Here is a 19,543-nt window from a genome sequence, read left to right on the forward strand (position 1 = left end):
TAATTTATTCGACATGTGTGGTCTAAACCTGTTCTAGGCTGCACCTCGCTTCAGTCAACATACAGGTCTGGTGGACGGTTAATCTTTTAACGTTAAGGTCGAATCGAAATCATATATTTCAATGTGTGTCTCCCGCCAACTGTCGTTGACTTAATTGGTTTGTTGAAGTGTACATAATTACAGTGTTGCTCAGTCTGCCTTTTTTTAGTACCACATATAGTACCACAATGAAGCGATGAAAGCGCTGTTGATCACGATCTAACACCGTAGAATCCGTGGCACGACTGTTCCATACTCTCTAAATTCGTTGGCACATCTAGGTTTCGTTAAGGTCCAATAGTTTTGCATTAAGTAAGAAACGGGTTCAATCAAGCCATTAAATTATAATGTTGTCGTCGTCACTTCAAAGCTGACTTTGCACTGAACCGTTCTACTTTTGATACGAGATGTGCCACAATTATGGCGAAACATTTGTTGGTCCCTGTTGAAATACCACTGAAATATATAAAAGACTGTAGCACAGTGATAATTATATTGCCGTTGATAGTTGATGCTGATCGCAGCAATATTTTAAAAATACATACGATACAACATGTCAAAACAACTTAATACTATCTCTCACCTACGACACTCTACGGTGACTGCTATCTATAACGTGAAGGAAATAGCAGAATTACACAGAAAAGATACTGGCCAGTGGCAGACTAATTTTGCTTTATTGACACATAGTATGTAGTAGTGCTGCACTAGATGTTGCATTGATGTTAATACATAGTAAGTCGAGTAAGGCCGAACCAGGATAGAGGTACGGAGCACAACTAAAGCACACAACACACGTGAAATACGTACATTGGACTGGCAGTCGACTTACTCATCCGTTTATACGAAAAACTCTACACAAAGCTAGAAGAATGTAGGTATACCAGGATCCGGCATACGTTCACAGAAGTACTACCGCACCAACATAGGTTAGAAATTATTCATCGTTGGGTGTAGGAAAGGCAAGCAGATATATGACACAATTTGCTCACCTCGGGCTCGAAACAATCCCCGAGCGCAATCTGCTGGCCGACTTCTTGAAATCTGTGGAGAGTCCTGCATGCGTCTTCATCTCCTAATTAAAAAACACTATATGCAAAGATATCTGTGGCAATCGGACAGCAGAATCTTGCAACAGCTTCTGGAAGCATTCTGATCATGGATGACTCTTAATAGAGGAGGTCGTGGATCTGCGTACGATTGAATGACTTTTTGGTGCATAAATAAAAGAAAATAGGATTTGAAAAGCATGACCCATTATTATTACTATTTTAACGGTAATCGATATGATAACAAAATAGGAATAGGGCATTTCATGTCACGATTTAGCTTGAGTTCGTTCGAGGAGCCATACCCAAAATGTACTGCCTATAGCATGGTAAGGTGTAGTGTTTGAACATTACAACTCGATAGGATACGGATGTCCAGGGTGGTTAACTGCAGCTGGATACCGTTGGCGTCGGTAACCTAAATGACGTGAAAGGCCACTGAGCTTGAGCAACAAGCCCAGCTAGAAACCTAATTCTCGTTGAACGTTTTATGTCTTGAACCATCACGAAACTCACGGTTACTGCATGTAGTTCGGGAAACTCGATAGCAATTTTACCTAATTGTAGTCTCTGTAGCATTACCGGACTGGCCGCAAGTCTCATCTTTACAGGCCTCTAATTGGAAGTTGACCGTGAAACCAACTAGTCACCAAACACTTAACCAGAAATCTCCTCCCCAGTTCCATGAAACCCATACTTCGGTGGGTTGATATCTATATATGGCCGGTACCGCATCACAGTGTAAATATCAATAATGCTCAATAATCATGCCAATGGTAATGTTTTAACGTAGAAATCTCCGGAGCTGCTAACTATTGTAGATATCCAATGCGGCTTTTTTATTATGCCATTGAATACACGGAACCGTTCGTTGTTAATGATAAAGCCAGTGCAATCAGCTGTTCGCCGAACTCCAATAGTCCATTATTTTGAGCAGCGTTCAAGATAAACGATTAGATAGGGTCAGCATATAGTGCCCTTAGAAACAGATCGTGTCTTTCGTAGTGTATCAAAACCTTATAGTTTGACATATGTGAATATGTGTGGTACTTATTACACTGGCAAAAAGAAGCTATGTCAATTTTGTCCTCTTCACGGCTGCCTTGTAAGATTAGAATAGCTTGACCTATCTGAGTTATACGAAGATAAAATAACAAACTTAGCTTTACGCCAATGTCGTACATTAGCATATTCAAAAATATTTACTTGGACACTCTGTGTCGTAGTTCGTAAAAGAGGTTCCCCTTATAGCCAGCAATGGCAATTCGGTCACCCGTACGAGTTGAGATTGGCATTACCCCGTGATTAAATGGCGCAGCTTTTAGCGGAATATATTTAGCAATTAAGAATATCTAACAACCGCTAGCTGGGGCAATTGCTGGAAGGATGAATTCTTCTTGCTGTCATGGAAATCAATTGATAATCAATAATCGTAACCGTGACTTCTATTGAACGCAAAGGGGTGAATGAAATCAATACGTAACCTTGACGTGAGCGGGCTTATTATGTGTAGCGGCCGATAAATTAGCCATTTACGACACCAAACGTAAGCCGTTCGTTTCAGTGGCGCCCTGAATCTAACTTACTCATATGTACTTGATTCTTTAAAAAACATATAAACCATTATGTCTGTTGTATAATATTTTTAGGTTACAGATGTGATTGTAAATTTTATAAGGTACGTTTAGCCATCAACTTGGCAAATCTAGCGATATGGCAAAAGGTTCAATCGGCTCATGGAAACGTTTTTGATTTTAGCGCAAAGGAACAATCACTGAGCCTGGGCGTTTTAGCCTACTCCTCTGGTACAGAAGCGTTTGAAACGCTGTCTTTTTGGCGTACGGACGCTGAGATGCCCTGGTAGGAAATAATACTTCCCAGAGCAGCACTGCCTACAACGTTCGTTATGTAATATCTTGAAGTGATTAAGATTTTTCTACATGTTTCGTGTGCCTTCGTCTTAGCAGGCCTTGACTCTGCTGCTCACTCCTGTGAGTGCTTGATACTATTTAATATGCAGCATCGACAAATCTAGCCTCTACCCCAGTGCGATCAAACGGCGCTCATTAAATACGTCGTACAAATTCGCTATTTCGACTTGTCCGACCCCGATCTAATTTTAGCAAATTTGTACATGCATGTATGTCTGCGTCTGTTGGAAAAGCTATTTGCTTCTTCGAGTGTTTTCGCCTAAAACTAGTAGGCGACGTAAGCTTTTTGATACAACCCAGAACAGAGAAGTCTTCAAAAGCATGATGCATGCCCAGATAACCTTTCAAGCCTGTCCTGACCCACTTCCTTAATCAGTCGTCTCCTGATGTCTCACTACTATTTCCGTATCAGCAAGTGAACGCCATGAATAATTAGTTCGCTTTAGGGCATTTTTTTTACATTATGATGTAAGAAAAAAATCACTGGATGATTTTAACTGAATTTCTGCTGTATGCATTTGGGTAACAGTTTTATCGGAAAAATGGCAGGACAGCAAACATTAAATGTCCAATCAAAATTTGTGAAAGTCACTTGCTATATAGTAATCCCGTAGTGTTATCTAAGTTAAAATGGATTCTTCCTTCTCCCTCCGATGACATTGACAAAAACTAGATATTTTAGTGCCATTCAAACTACCAGCGGTACGCCAACACTCACGTTACGCTCAGTGCTACAATTAGGTTTAGATAGACAACTAGAAGAGCTGTCTGCTTGTAAGTTTATAACCGCACGCGACCAAGTGCATAGCTGAAAACACAAACAGTACCCACTCAAAACCGTATTATTATAACCGTATTATATTATTAGATACATGAAATATTCCGTTGACCTTAAATCTTAAAATATGAATTATATTGAAAACTGCTGAACTCAGTCTATCTTTAGTAACTTACAAACTATTGTTCATACAAAAACCCTGGATCTCGCATGTTAGGTAAACCATTAAATGGGTATCTATGACTCTAGAGCGACAAATTTCATTTCCCTAAACCTATCCCTGTGACTGATTTAAATTAATTACATATCAATGACTTACCGATTTCGCTGAGTACTATTAGAATGTGAGTACAACGCGGGAACTTCAAACATACATTATATAGTTGGACGTATGTGGTTCAATGCCTTACCTACTTCGTACATATTGAGGGCATTTTATGACCAAAATGCTACCAACAATAGTGCACGGGATAAATGAGCCCTGCCACTGCTAACAGAACGATTGTATAGGGGCTACTAATAATAATGCTTTACAAACCCCGTGAATGTCCACAGAAAGCCTCATCGAATCAGTGTATACTTGAACTTTGTCGAAAGACGTTTCATCCCATTGACTTTCTTCGTCCATACGCTTTATGCATATAAAAAGGACGCTGTCTTTATTGTGTTGCTATTGAAAAATCTGATAGTAAACAACGATAGTAAACAACGTAGTTTTAGTACATCAAAGCCAGTGTAAGCTAAAAGATCTGTTCTGATCACAAACAGAAGTGACGCCGACATTAAGGGAGCACATTTAAGAACGCGTATATCACAACGCGTACGCTTCTTAAGCGTCTTATGGTTCATGGGGTCATAAAATTGATTTACTCACACTTTCTTGAAACCAGTGACAATTACAAAACATGCATATCTAAATTCCAAACATGTTGAATATATTTGGTAGACACGGAATTCTACTCTGTCTATTAGATCAGACAGTGATTGGTCTGCGTTCGAAAATAATACAGGTAATGCCTAAAGCTTATCCTAGGACCTCGTTACACGTTGAAACCATTCGTTTTTACAGTTAATCTTGACTATCAATCACGCTGGGGACCATCCCTAGAGTTCTCACTTAATTACTGAAAAGACGAACCGCAACGATATATTGCAAGTGACAGGCAATAAAAGTTTACGCGCTGTAGCGCTAAGACGTGACCGCACAACACGCAGAAACCGTCCGAACGCACGATCGGGCTTAACGGTAAATTATTTCTTGCTTGAACTAGAAGCAATAGGAGACACTGACCTCGACTATAAACATGTGCCTGTTGGTAGCCAATAGATGAGGAAAGAACTTTTGATAAACTACGTATCTATGGCAAGGAAAATTATATCTAAAGCATAAAGCTTAGTAGTTCTAAATATAAACCACCAACCTGATTTAATGACAGTAGCGTGATTGCATCGGTGAAGTTGGATTAGATAATAGAGCAAAATAGGACCTACAAAATTTAGAGCTTTGGCAATTTTTTTGCCTGCAACACTTTTCCAACGCAGCAAAGGAGTCGCATACGAAAACCGAAACGTATGACGATCCTCTAACGTAGTTAAACATACACCGTTTTTCATATGTATATACAAATATCCATATATGTTTGACGAGCGAACATTTGAATGTCGTCTCATCATTTTCGTCCAATTGGTCGCATCGGCTCTACGCCCTATTCTAACCTCTGTAGTGAATAAACGTGTGTCATGAGTGTACAGCAATGAATTCAGCAAAATTTACGATCTATTTGCCTTGGCAGCCGTTCAGAAGTCAGCCAGAATTGACTAAGAACGTTGCACCGTCGACGAAAAGGCGATGTACGAACGGATGGACCTATTTCTTACAGAAATAGAATAAAACCCTTCGATTTTATTTCTCTGGATTCGTCACACCCATGGGCTCCTGTTAACAGACTGATAGATTTGCAATATTCGTATTTGTGCGCTACTTCTACTTAGAACAGACAACAGTTAACTAAGATCACTATCTCTAACCTGCGGGGTTAAAAAAATTGTTATTTTGATAATGTAAGATGCATTTTCGAAATTCGGCAATGGAATCAATTGAAATAAGACGGCATTAGTTAGAACACCTTCGGAAGCCATATTGTTATAATTGCTTCCCGGTACAATTCAAATACTGGTCTCATTGCAGATGCCTTCGATTGAATGGCTGAATTTAGATGATTCGTTTTACCCTTTAGCTGTTGTTATTGTTGTCGTAATTTAGATAACCACATGAAACTTCGAATCGAAACATGACTCATGTTGGCGGGCAAATTCTACTTGTGGTCAAGTATCTGTAGTTGGTACGTTGTGAGTGCAGTAGGCAGGAAATCTCACCTTGGCTAAGCAGCTTTTACTTAGACATACGACAAGCCCTTTCCGCTGCATTAAAATAGTCAGACGTAGATTAAGACAACAAAGCGTCGCCATACCGCGACAGAAACGACGCAACGCGTCCGTTGCGCATCGGATCTAGCCGATGGCTAGAAATTTCACGGTCGTTTTTGCACACTCCCACATTCACAGACCACTCGTAGTATATACTGCGGGCGGCGGAATCCTGACTTTAACGTCAGTTAGTCCGTCTTACGTCAGGCGATGAGAGATTCTGCTGTTACCGCAAAAATGTAGCTCTCTCGTAGCTTCGGACCAAATCATAATGGCTGCAATAGCCGAAAGTGATACATCGATGCAAACAATATGATAATGCTAAAATCGAGATATTTTACTGTAAAAACATTTACACAATGTCGCTTTAGTAACACCTAAATATGGAAAATGTCCAAAAATGAGCGGAATACTTTTGTCACTAGACGTAGAGTATAGCGGGGCACATGGATAGAAAAGGATGTGTGCATCATTGTTTCGAGACTATTTTGTTAATTGCTTAAATACACGCGCACGTAACCAAGCTGCCCCAAGCATTTTTCAGGTAAACATTATGGTAAACGATGAGGTAAGCATGTAGAGTCGAATTAGAAAGTGTGATTGTACAGTGTTTCAGCTCCATCATTTGCGTTACATGATTTACAACAATCTGTATACAATTTACGCAGACAGGGCTATTTGATTTGGATTGAAAAATTGACGTATTTTACAATTTGTTTTTAAAATGCCTACTACCTAAAATTATACGAGATGCCATTTTATTTGATTATACGGGTCGGTCACCCCATATCGTAAAATAGTACATTTTCTCCATTAACTAGATTTATCATTTTACGACGAACCCCATTATTCGAGTTGACGCGTGGTCTTTCACTGGTGTTGCCATTATTTACTGTCCGGAACTTCTGCAACCTAACATTTATATTAGCGGATTTAGGAAAACACAATGGATGTCTTCTGTGAAAATAAGGGATTATCTCTCGTCGACAGGAGATGTCAAATTGTCACAGCATTAAATTTCATCTATCGAATAGCACATATATTTCTACGTCATATATAGGGTTGTTGAAAAAGTTGTCCTCCGTCCAGCATCATTTGTAGTATAGTTCGAGAGATGTACCATGTACTTGAGATGTCCCGCCGGCGATTCTGGGAATCACTATTGAGTTTCAATGTCGGCGTTATTTGCACTTAAGCTTTCTATTCGTAAGAACTTGGCTTTGGCCCTTCTGATGCCAAACGGCCGGCAGTTCTATCCCTTTCCTATGGCTATGTAATACTGCCAGGTTTGACGAATAGTTGTTTATACTATTATTTATTCTAAATAATCCAGTCCACTCCTATTATTATGTCATGTTTTCGTAGATGTTCTCACAAAAACTAATAAAGAGTCATTATTAAAGGAGTGATCCATAAAAACATGCAAAGCAGACGCTATTTTCACTATGCTTCTAAAGACCGAACGTAGAGTACGTCAATGTCAACTGTTTTAACGCATACATCTGCAACCAATAACTGAGTATATTAAACGATCTACCCGGGAACCCGTAGGTATCATTCGAACTGTCCCGCTATCCCGGTCTAAAAATAGTTTTCTCAATGTGACTTTCAGATACGATATACGTTGCTTGACCCACGTGTTTTTCCTTATTCCATCCAACTCAATGGCGCCACAGTTCGTCAGCCCGTTACGCCAAAATTTGGACCGTGGCATATCGTAATTAACTATTGTAAGTTCTTGCTCAGGTAACGAGCTCTGATTTACATAGGCAACCTTCTGCCCTACGCTTAATATAGTTCTGATGGGCTTTTCCACCTTTTGGTTCTCAGCTCAGTTAGTAGCTAGGTACAACCAAACATATATAGATGATTAGTGGATCACTGTGAACTGTCTTTGTCGGAAAAAGCCCGCACCGATCGTTAAGACAACGACGTATTTTTGCCCATGCACAAGATTGCGAAAGTGCAGCAGCAGCTGCCAGAGTGAAACGTAATCTCAGCTAAAAATAGGACGCCGCAATCAAACCTAGTACTTGGCCTTCGGAAAACGGTAGGGTTATCCGAGCGTTGATTAATTGATCACAAGGGTCAACTACTAATGGTAAATACATACTGCATAGATAAAGCGAGTCTATACACGCGAGCGCTAACAACTGTGCACACTCGAAATTGGTGCATGCAGATTCACACACACGACGTATATGTATTTGTATGCTACTTCTTCGTCAATGCGGCCACCGTAGTGATCAATCTTGATTTGCGTACAGCATTTGGTACTTAGCATAGACAAGTCAGCAGCGGTAACAGCAGACAATCTGTTGTTAGCGCTGTTTGTGTGCAGCGGCTGATGCTATCGTTTCAATGTCGCGGTGCGATCACCAGTAACGAGGCCGCCGGTACGACTACGACGAAAACAGCGTCGTAGTCGCCATCGGGTACCCCCATCGCCCTACATCCGTCTCAACCTCTCGCTCTATTACTCGAAATGCGTTCCCGGACAACGTATATGTATATCTACGTTAGTACGTTTTTCCACTAGCATTTACGCCCAACAAGCGAGACGGTCGTGAGTTGGCGTGGCGTAAATCACTCATCAGTCGAATCGCGTCGCCGACCAGCCGAGCATCCAGTCTGCCAGCCCATCGAGTCAAGGGTGTCTCGATCCCTTGAACCTTCCTCATCCTCCAGCTGCCAGTATCTTGTGCAGAAGCCATTCGGCAGAGCACAGCGCCGGTGTTCGCATTCGCGCTTGGGTGTCATTTCATCAGACAGGTGCCGGGAGACCTCCGACGCGGCGGTAGGCCACAAAAGCGGCGGCTGTACTGGTATTCTCAGCAATCGTACGACCTATGGGAGCAATAGTAGCGTGCGGGCAGTAGTCCTCGCTCCCGACAAAAGGTCGATTCCGTCGTCATTGCCGTTGTTGTTATTTGAGGTGGCGATGGTGATACTGTTGATCATTCGTGTGTCCGCCGTAAAGTAGACAGTTTTCGTCATCGTCGTCGTACTAGTAGCAACAATAGTAGTAACGGCGTTGCTAGCAATCACCGATCATTGCCGCTGCAGCCGGCACTCTCCAGCTCGAACGTCGCGCCGCACCGCAGCCAGTACTGCCAACGTCGCCACTGTTTTCGTAGCGGTCGCCACTCGCCGGCCGCCGGTATCCCAACAGTTGATAAAGGCAGGCATTGGCGCAAAGGCTCACGGTTTCCCTTTAACTACCGCTATTAACATCACCATTAGCATCAACGGCACTGTCCAGCGACCCCATCGCTGCGGCTGGAAAACCTCTCAGCGAGTCTGCGTGCCGGCCACTTAGGCGCCCTTTTTCAGCGGTTTATCGGCACCGAACAAGCAGACCAAGAGTCAAAGTGGCATATCAATATAACGGCATGCATTTCGACGAGGACTAACTAAGACAAATTCAAAAGTCGCAAAAGATCGGAGCAGCAAACGAAACTCAAAGGAAACCGGAAGGGTAAGCTGAGCGTGCGATTCTCTCCGACAGAAGCTAAAGCGCTGCTGATTCCTGGAGAAACTGGATTATTGGTACAGTGGAAACTTAACAAGTGTCCAGCAACATATAGTTGCTCTATTATTGATGTCAATATGTTCACAGGTTGTAACTGAGGAAGTGATATTGCCATAGTGGTCGATTTTGGGTGTTTGGGGGGCGAATTTTGTGCTGTGACATTCTCACTGGTGGCGCTATGCCAAAAGTGTTGCAAAGGATCCTCATTAAAACAATTCTCGTTTAGCATGAAGTAGAAGGACTTCATATTGACATGTAGTTCAGGAACAGGAAAGTACACACTTCATACGCTTCCAGTGCGTCCAAGATACTTTCGTGTTCCCTGTTGTGTCGCTCTCTATATCGTATCTAGGCAGTGTTCTAAACCAAAAATTACTCGTGTCTACATTAATCAACGCTAGCGACCAATTTCTCCGCGCTGGATAGGAGCTTAAACTTATCGCGTGGGTTAGTTATCGAGTAACTTTAACTACTGACCAGTGTTTTCGTGATTGACAAATGTATCTGCCACGCGCCATAGCGTTCAATGGCTTCCAAGAGCTCGTTCTATGGGTCTCGATCGCAGTGGCAATGGCGAACGTTTCAGACGAAGATGATAGCTATCCTAAGATTATTTACCAGGAACGGATCGAGCCTTCGCTATTCGTAAGAGATCCCAATAGACTCAATAATGTCACTAGTATAAGCATTTCCCGTGTTAGACCGAGTGCCCGCCGAAATGAAGAAATTCACATTGAATATGGTAAAGAGATAGACAAAAAACTTCGATGTCGAAAGGCTAATTTCCAAGGGGGCAAATGGCTTACATGGAAGATGAACCTGCCAGGCACATTTAAATGTGGAGAAAAAAACTTCCCTTTAATGGCCTATGTAATTCCGACCATTGTGGTCGAGGAAGGTCGATTTTTTAATGTAAGTTTGGATTTCCTCAAACTTGAAACTACCTCTGAATTCAATTCGTCAAGATTAATAAGTCACGATTTGCCAGTTCAACTTCAGTTATCATCATCGGGTATCATGTTTTTATCTGGGCTATTTGTTAATCTTAACGGACCAGTAACAATTGCCACCGATATTTCATCAGTGTATGATGATTATCGCACGAAAATTCGCCTACAGGTCACACAGGCGCAGATATCTCAGGCTGATCAGCGCGTGGATATTGAATTGAATCATCATACTCTGACCCTTAATAGCCATGCACTACTTTTTAGATATCGGCTGAACTCGATTATGTGTATCTCGGAGGTGCTTGCACTGCCAGCTACCGCTCTTCGCCAGATTAACTTTGACGAGACTACCGATAGGCAAAAACTCATTGTGAGTGGTACATTAAGGCCGACAAGAGCAGACAGTGGCGAGCTCCACTTGTGCCGTCACCTGAATTCCATCAACCACCATACGAGCGATGGTATTGTTGAAAACAGTACCTCTGAAGCGTGCGCTGGGTTCATCATTCGCAATGTTAGACTTAATAATAGAGAGTGTGGTCGCGACAACTTTGAAGAACAAATGCCCACTACGCTTGAATACGATGAGGACCAAGATACAGAAAACCCACTGCTCAGAATCTCCCAGGCTGATGATTTGACAGAGCAAGGCCTCGACAATTTCAGAGAGACGACAACGGTGACATCGACGACTATAGTAACGGCTACTCCTCTGACGACGATAGAGGAACCGCATTTCGCACAAATACCCGAAAGTGTAGCCGCCGATGAAAAATCAAAATATAACAAGCCAATTATCGACAGAACAATTCCAAAACTGATAAGTTCCATGACCACAACTACACAATGGTCTAACCAGTTTATGGAGCCTACAACCGCAGCTCCGATAACAAAAATGAACATGTCTACAATTACGACGCATCGGTCAACAAAAAAGCCAGTCTCAACAAACAAACCTACGACCACAACAATTACAACAACAGCCGTTAGCGTACCATCCCAAACAACGGTCTCAAGTTATCTGAACAACATTATCGACATCTCAAAAAACGAAAATAAGATTTCAGCGTTCGCCTCTGAAAAGCAATCGGCTGAAGATTCCCAGATCACGAAATCTCCACGAACAAACTCGTTGCGAGTTGGAGTTACAAACAGAGAGCGAGGCTCGAATAAACAGCTACAAGTGTTGAAATTTAATCAACCTGTCGCCAACGCTGGAGATCCTGTTGGCGAATATCGTTTAGATGGCGCCAGCAATTCCACTCATCCATTTTTGCAGAGCACTGAAGTCTATGGCATCACCGCGCTAGCATCCGTTCCACTCATTGTAGTATTCGTTGTCCTATTCTACAAGATGGCACAATGCAAAAGTAAGGGCGGGTATGACCCTGTTCAGACAAATTTGAATGGTCTCTCAGGAGAGCCGATTTTTATTGACAGAGCTGATTCCCCGATACCAAGACGGGATAGCAGATGTTAGCGGGTCTGTGAGTTCAAAACTATCACCAATGCCCCTTCATCAACCTGAATTTGCTCCGAGTTCTCTGGTGGACAAGGTCTTTTACACAGCTTGCTATGCCAAGCATGATAATTTACCTCTTCAGCACACTTGACTAATAAACAATGACCTTTAAACGTATTTAGAATCATTCTGCTAGGCAAAAAGAGGCTTCAGTAGTTTGAAGTACAACTTACGCAATTTCATGTGTCCAACTCGGTCATTGGGTACTACTGCAATAATTTAAACATATCCGGTTCCTTTAAAAGGGCTCTGTTCAGGTCGCATGTCTGCGACTTGCCTGAGAGGTCATACACTTTTTATAAAGGCTCTTCATGCCCTAATCTTCTTAGGATCACCAGCAGCTACGCTGAAAGTAATCAAAGCGAGAAGCGGCTCACGGTGATGGTCTTACCGGTAATACGTCTTAAAGAATTACAGATTGCAGTTAAGGCAATAATTTTGCGTCCCAGTTAAACAAAAATGTGTAAAACAAAAATACTTATCAGACAAAGTACTTTTGTTAAATAACTCGGATTAAGGATGTGAAAAAAGGCCTGAAAGATCAGTGTAATACTTGTCTTTTAAAGATAAAGTAGTAGCAGCAGTACCATGTAGGAGTCCACGTGAATGTCGCATTTTTCCATTTGTAAGGGGAAGACACGATCTCCACAAAAGCTAATCAGACTAAAAAGAAAAAAAATGAATGGAACAAGCAGCAACAATCAAATTTGACAAAAACGTCAATAGTTTTTATATGTCCTAATAGACGTGAATCAGCCTAAAAAAATGTATATTGATCGATCGATGGCCAAGTTAGATCTATGGAAGTCATTGAAACCTACCAGCGGCTATGTGTCACAAAAATGGAGTGCACAGAAGCCTTGTTGGTGGTATTTTTGCCCTGCTTGTGAAAGACCGGGGCCTACCTAAAATCAGAACAATGTCAAATGGTCTGATTAGGTCTCAAGAAAATGCGATTATAAATCTCGTACGTATATATCAAAACACGAGTTAATCTCGAATCTGTACTAGGTAACACAGCATAATTAGTGTTCGCGTTTTTAATACGTTAATATATATCAACATTACACTACATTACTGGACTCCAGTTTGATTGCTGGATGTCTTCATTAAGAAGGTATATGAAAAGGCGTTCGATGTTCCGCAAGATGTTTGTGGACATCTCTGTCGTGAGCTCTATCGAAAGAAGACGCTTTGACAATCGCTTTGACTAACGATCAGCACCCACGAGAACACTTATCCGATTACTTAGATTAGTATAAAAAAAAACTGACCGTATCGAGTGAATCATCTCGCGTCCATCCCAATAGATGACCCGCTTTTGACGCAAACTATTGATTGCGTGTATGTTTTATTGCTTCTTAAACGTCTACAGACATGTTTATATCACTGGGGTCAACTCCAATTCCGATATCGAACAAGAGCAGCGTTATAAATGTTCAGTGTATCCGAGTGGCGCCAAATTGTGCAGTGACAACCTTGAAGAGGACGCCCTCTAGCGAACGGTAGAGTAATCTAGCCTTATAGCGTTATGCCGCATTTACCACCAACAATGACGAAAAGAACGTGCACATATGTTTATTGTTTTTATTCGTACGATATCATCATCACCGTGTTGTGCTAGTAGAGGAATCAGATCGTAGAATAAACAGCTGCGTATTATATCATCGGTTAGCGTCAAGCGTCGTCGTGCAGTTCTAACCATCACAGTAAACCAAATGTTACCCCCGCGATAGTAGCATTTGGTGGGCACTTGTTAATTTCTGTTCTCCAGAGTAATCGTAGTAATAATGTTGGACCTACACTCCCGATAGGCAGTAACGACATTATCGACTAGTTTAATTGCTCAGAGCCAAGTAAGTCGCAGGCCGTCGATGACGATAAAGTGGAACCAAGAATAACACTTTTACAACACTTCTACTTAATCGACGCCGCAAACGTGAGCAGGAAAGATCGAAATAGGCCGAAAAGCATGACTCGTACGTTGAGTATTTTATCTACTCAAAGCGCAAAGAACGCCACGCTAGCCAAGAGAAGCTGGGAAAATCTTTTGTAATGCTCCTTTGGCAAGAAACGGTAGCACTGCGTCGACAACTATAAAGCCAGCGAAGAAGTAAAATCACCTATATGTCGACTTATATAGAAATCGCTATTCTAACTATAAATTGATAATATATAGATGTATGCGCCCGACGCTTGCCTCTTGAAGTCTCATGGCCAGTTATGTTTTCCCTAAGTTGCATATAAGTAGAAAAAAAAAAAAAAGATAAAGCACGTCTTTACGGATACTTACGCTCAAAATCGTTTCCAACCTAAAATTTACTCAGGTAAAACGTGAAGTGATTTCATCTTTCGAGATTCAGCGTTGGGCGCATACGAAACTGAATGGAGAACATTTTAAAGGGGGACTAGACTGGACCCCGTATGCCCTAACGGAACATCGGCGGTTTACGCAGACCGAAGACTCTACATAATAATAATATCAGAAGTCATATAACAAAACGCTAATATACCAGCGTTTTGTTATATGACTTCTGATATTACCACTACTAATAGCAGTAGCTTAGTCTAGCAAAGGAAGACCGACTTCAAGATAACATCAATAATTATTTTAAAGCAATAGCAGAATCTTCGTTATATGTCCCTGAGGAATAATTATGACTTCCTGCTGATTGCGCGAGTATAAACCATTCATTGAGCTAAATCCAATACGACCTCCAATCTCGAACGTGTATGATCAAAAAAACTCGAAACATTTTCTCTCTAATACGTTTTTATAGCGTGTAGTAAAAAAAGACACATAAATGTTTAGTGTTATATTTATTACATTAACTATCACACAATATTAAATATGTTTTTATATAAGAGCATGGAGGAAGGTTAAGTGAATGAGTATGTGAGAGCAGCCTGTATAGCGTAAAAATGTCTGGATGTGAACTTCTCACACAACTTCCTAATATGTTTGGGGAACACACACAACAGAATAACTAAGTACATGCCAAGCAACAGATACAGAGGCTTACAAAATAGGGTAATATTTGAGCATATATAACCGTATGAACATGCGCAGTCTACGTAAATGTCACAGATATTCATTTTTGTCTGGCGTATTGCATTCCACACTCTATATATCTATATAGAAATTTTATTTCCAACATACTTTTACATTGTTTCTAAGTTTACTTATTCATATAAACATTATACATACACCCAGGAAGTAGTATAGACAACATGGATGTTTATGTATTTATAGCGAATATTTGTGCGTCAAATCTAGTGTACATATTCAATTTCCTTTTTCTAAATATCCACATAACGTGTACACAATAATCTATTGACTTTGTCGAGGATTACACTTCAGCGGAATATAAAACGGTGAACTTTGGCAAATTGCATAGCCGCCGAACTTTCCCCTGGTAATTCGTTCACACAAAAACGGGGCTCATTCCGTTTTAAATGTGACACGGACCAATGTTAATGTATTTACTAGAACGCAACCAGTCATACGTGTATGAAAAAAATAGATGCTTTTTACTTGCTGTATTTTCTATCAATATTTAATGTCGTTTTCATCGATTGGAACGAGCCGGTCACAAACAGATCCAACTCGTTGTATGTGTAAGCTATGGTTGCCGGTTATGTCGCTGTGTTTGACTCTGAAGAACAGATCAACAATGATATTGTGTGCTAATATAACAACAAGCAAATAATCGTACCGGAGTGATTAATTTCATAGAGACAATACTTTTCACAGAAGCAAAAATTAGGTCTCTTTGTTGCGTAAAGGTCGATCAAATAAAAACAATTGCCATTGGACGGTGTTCAGATGACTGAAGTTTTTTTTCGTATTTCGAAATTTCACCTCACTTGTAAAGTAATGCGTGTTTAACTCAAGGCAAACTTTTTAACGGCTGCTTTAAATATAGTTCTCTGTCAAACACTTGATATAGGAAGGCCGTACGGATCTTAGAAGCAACTTATTCAACAAAGCAGATTTCAGCTCTAGTAGTTAGGATACAATTTAGATTATTAGGTGTGAAATTCGGTTAAGAAAAAGGCCGCTTTGATTACGTTTTTGAAATATAAACTAATCGACCCCGTCTCGACTTTGTTTTTCAGAGAATTAAGTTATTATAATAAGCACGCAATTCTTCATTTCAAGCAAGATTCAACCACTCATTTTGTGTAATAACTTTTTGATTTTATTAATTACTCTTCCTTGCAAATCACTGTTTGCACTGAATCCAAAAATAATTACTTTTCAAAACCGGTCCAAGTTGTGAGCGGCTTAATCGAATACGTCTTTTCCTTGTTTTTACACATGTCTGCATCGCTATCAATTAGGAAGCTGCCTTTTACTTGTTTCCACTATCTCTATTCTAGATTTATATTGAGACTCTGCAACCGCACGCTATAAGTCCTATGACCAAACTACATACACGAGCAAAATCAGTAAACCACGGACATCCGCAACGAATCGAGGACTTTCGCGTTTCTCCATATCATTCTTTTTACATCTGAGGACGACTAAGTGCATGCATACACATATGTTGTTCGCACTCCTGCCGTAGCAAGTGCATATGTGACTCTTCGTCAGTATGTGCGAACATTGTCACAAGCTGTCCTATTCAGGGTTGGCTGGAGTGTTGTACGACTTCACTACTACCGAGCACCACCTATCACCACATCGCTTCAATGTAGAAAACAAGATAACTTGAAGACAGAGAGAGCAAGCGGAGGTTGACCTGTAGCAGAGCATCGGATATGTACCGAGAGGTGTCAGGAATAGCCAGGTCAAATATAGATCCTTCCCGCCAATACCTGCGAACTGGGCGTCCCCAGTGCTTGTCGGCGCAAAGAGGAAGCACGAGTCAGCTACTTAGTCTCCACCAAAGCAGACCCCTTGGACCGGCGGCAAACAGAGCCACCATCGCCACCCTATGAGCCCCTGTACTTCTGTCTTTTCCGCACACTCCGACGCCCTCGATGCCCTCGACCACCCGGGTTCACCAGGTAACTCAGCAGAGGTTTTCTCGTTCCCCTTTCATAACAAGTATTTCTGCCACTGCATCGGCAACCGACGACGCCTTGACCTGAAAGTTTCCCTGAGTTCACGGCTGTGCGAGGCCTAGGTCCTCACCGGACTCCCGGTGACAGTTCTCGATGATCAACATGCACCGATGGAGTTAGCTCTCCCATTTTATGTCGCAAGTTCTCTTGCAGAAAGCACAGCTACATTGGATTTTCTGGGGCAGTATTGCTACCACCGTTATTTTCTTCTATAAATTTAGTATGAGAACGGACAGTAGATAAGAACGATTGTCTGATTTTTTCACTTTAAGCTAACCGAGAAGACCGTAAGCGGTGAACATCTAATCTGTTGTTTTGAGCTGTTTAATAAAAGCCGACATAAGAATCAACTGCACACGAGCCAGATGTACTGCTTCTGCGGTTGATTGCAAGAGCTCGATCAATAAAGGCGCTCGTAGGAGGTAGTTCATTTGGAAAGTGTCGTGAAATTTGGTTCTATGCCAGCACAAAATAACCTTTTTGTATTTAGTTAAGTAGATGTTACGAATCTATTTAGAAAAATATGAATAACAAAGAACCTATGGCCATGTGCAAAATACACGAAGCAGCTTCATAATAACATGAATTATTATGATAATGACTATAAGTGACACCCTAGCCTTCACGTGCAACAACAGTAGCTGCTGTATCTTCAAAATAAAACTGTCTAGTGTTGTAGCAACCACAACGGCTGTGGCCATTTCAAGAGGAATCGGGACTGGGGAAACGAAACACGTTGAGTAAACTACTATTGCCTATGTGCCGTAAACTGAGAATTTATGCTGTTCTATTTATTGACACTACAGAAATTACGTAATGCATGGGCATTCACTTGTATAGAAACGCGTGAATGCTGAAATAGAGTACGCTTTACTTGTGACACGTCTTAACCATAAAAAAAAAAAAAAACGCTGAAACAGCGATCGAAATCACCATTGATAGAGCAAACGTATAGTTGTAGCGCAGCGATAGCAATTATAAATTTTCAAAGAAACATCATGTCAAAAAGCACTTATCACATGTTTTTTTTTTTTTTTTTTTTATAAATTGGCATAGTTACTCAGTTGTTAAATACAGGCCAATACCCATTTCAATGCTTGACTCGTTCCATCGCTTATTAGGTGTTATGAAGGTGATCTGTTTTGCATTCATTTTGACGCAAACGATATAGATAGAATAAATTGATTTAAAGCTTAGTTTAACGGGCGCAGATTTGTTCAGGCAAAAGTAAACTGGCTAGCTACTGTCATGTTCATAAGTATGCAGGAAATCCGGTAGATAGCTATAACATAGCAGTAAAATTTTTCGAAATTCTCCTTTTTCCAACCAAACCATCGCTTTACACCTCCTTTAAGTGTCGTGCATTTCACGAAAAATCGTATCAAAAAGTCGTTTCGTTCCTTTAACATCTACTTCTGCTAACCGCTGAGATTATACGACGAGTCATGTTTACGCAGTTCTTCGTAAGCAAATGTATACACGTATATAAAAAAGATTCTCAAGGAGCTAACGTATGATTTATAACATCACAAAGACAAAATAATTGAACGAAGGACTGGGAACGATACTGCACTACAAGCTGAGTGTGCATGCCCACTAACTATGTAAAGTACCAATTTCTAGTTACAAATTGTAAAACAAACTCGCAAGTACAGTCTTTTTCATGTTAACAATATTTTGTATGTTGAAAACAATGAGCTGGTTTACTGCGCTTTCGGCAGAAACGTTATGAACAGTTTCGTAGGATAGCTAAACACTCATTGATGCCAGATAAGACGCTCGTTGACGCGCTCGGGTTGTGTGTAGGCGTCACATTGTTTACATATAGCAGAGACGTGAACACGTTTCACGTCGAATACTTACAACGTTTAAAATGCGTCCAATGCCACCGAGCAGGCTTATATTAATGCTAGTTCTTCTGCTTATATAGTCCATATCTTTTATTTTCACTTTTATCGAAATTTTATACACTCTTTGTCGCAATTATGTTCTCGCAAGCCAACTTATGAAGCATTGCATTTTTCCTCAAGTCACATACGAAGAAAAGCAGAGCATTACTACAGTATACCATATGGCTTTTTCAGCCGAACCTAGTACACCTGGATCATCACTAGTACTAAATATCGAAAAAGCAAGACTCCGTTAAAATTGCTCTTTTGCGCTGATCTGCTTAAAGAAACCCGATATAATGATCTATTTATTGAACTGGGCAACTTTTTTACTTGGTCTGCCATTGAACGCTTTA

The 19,543-nt window shown here is 40.9% G+C and overlaps 1 protein-coding gene across 1 annotated transcript; it reads left to right on the forward strand.

Moving 5' to 3' along the window:
• The first annotated feature begins 9,130 nt into the window (after nt 1–9,130).
• On the forward strand, nt 9,131–16,053 carry LOC147753355 (uncharacterized). The gene has a single exon (XM_086968642.1). It carries the CDS (start codon nt 10,255–10,257, stop codon nt 12,184–12,186), a length of 1,932 nt encoding a protein of 643 aa, XP_086824768.1. The 5' UTR covers nt 9,131–10,254; the 3' UTR covers nt 12,187–16,053.
• The last annotated feature ends 3,490 nt before the right edge of the window (nt 16,054–19,543 follow it).

Source organism: Varroa jacobsoni, unplaced genomic scaffold (genome assembly GCF_002532875.2).
Source record: "Varroa jacobsoni isolate VJ856 unplaced genomic scaffold, vjacob_1.0 scaffold_545, whole genome shotgun sequence".
In the NCBI taxonomy this organism is placed as follows: domain Eukaryota; kingdom Metazoa; phylum Arthropoda; class Arachnida; order Mesostigmata; family Varroidae; genus Varroa; species Varroa jacobsoni.

Bases quoted from the DNA above. Each gene is read 5' to 3' on its own strand.
- LOC147753355 (XM_086968642.1), top strand. From the start codon at position 10,255: ATGTATCTGCCACGCGCCATAGCGTTCAATGGCTTCCAAGAGCTCGTT.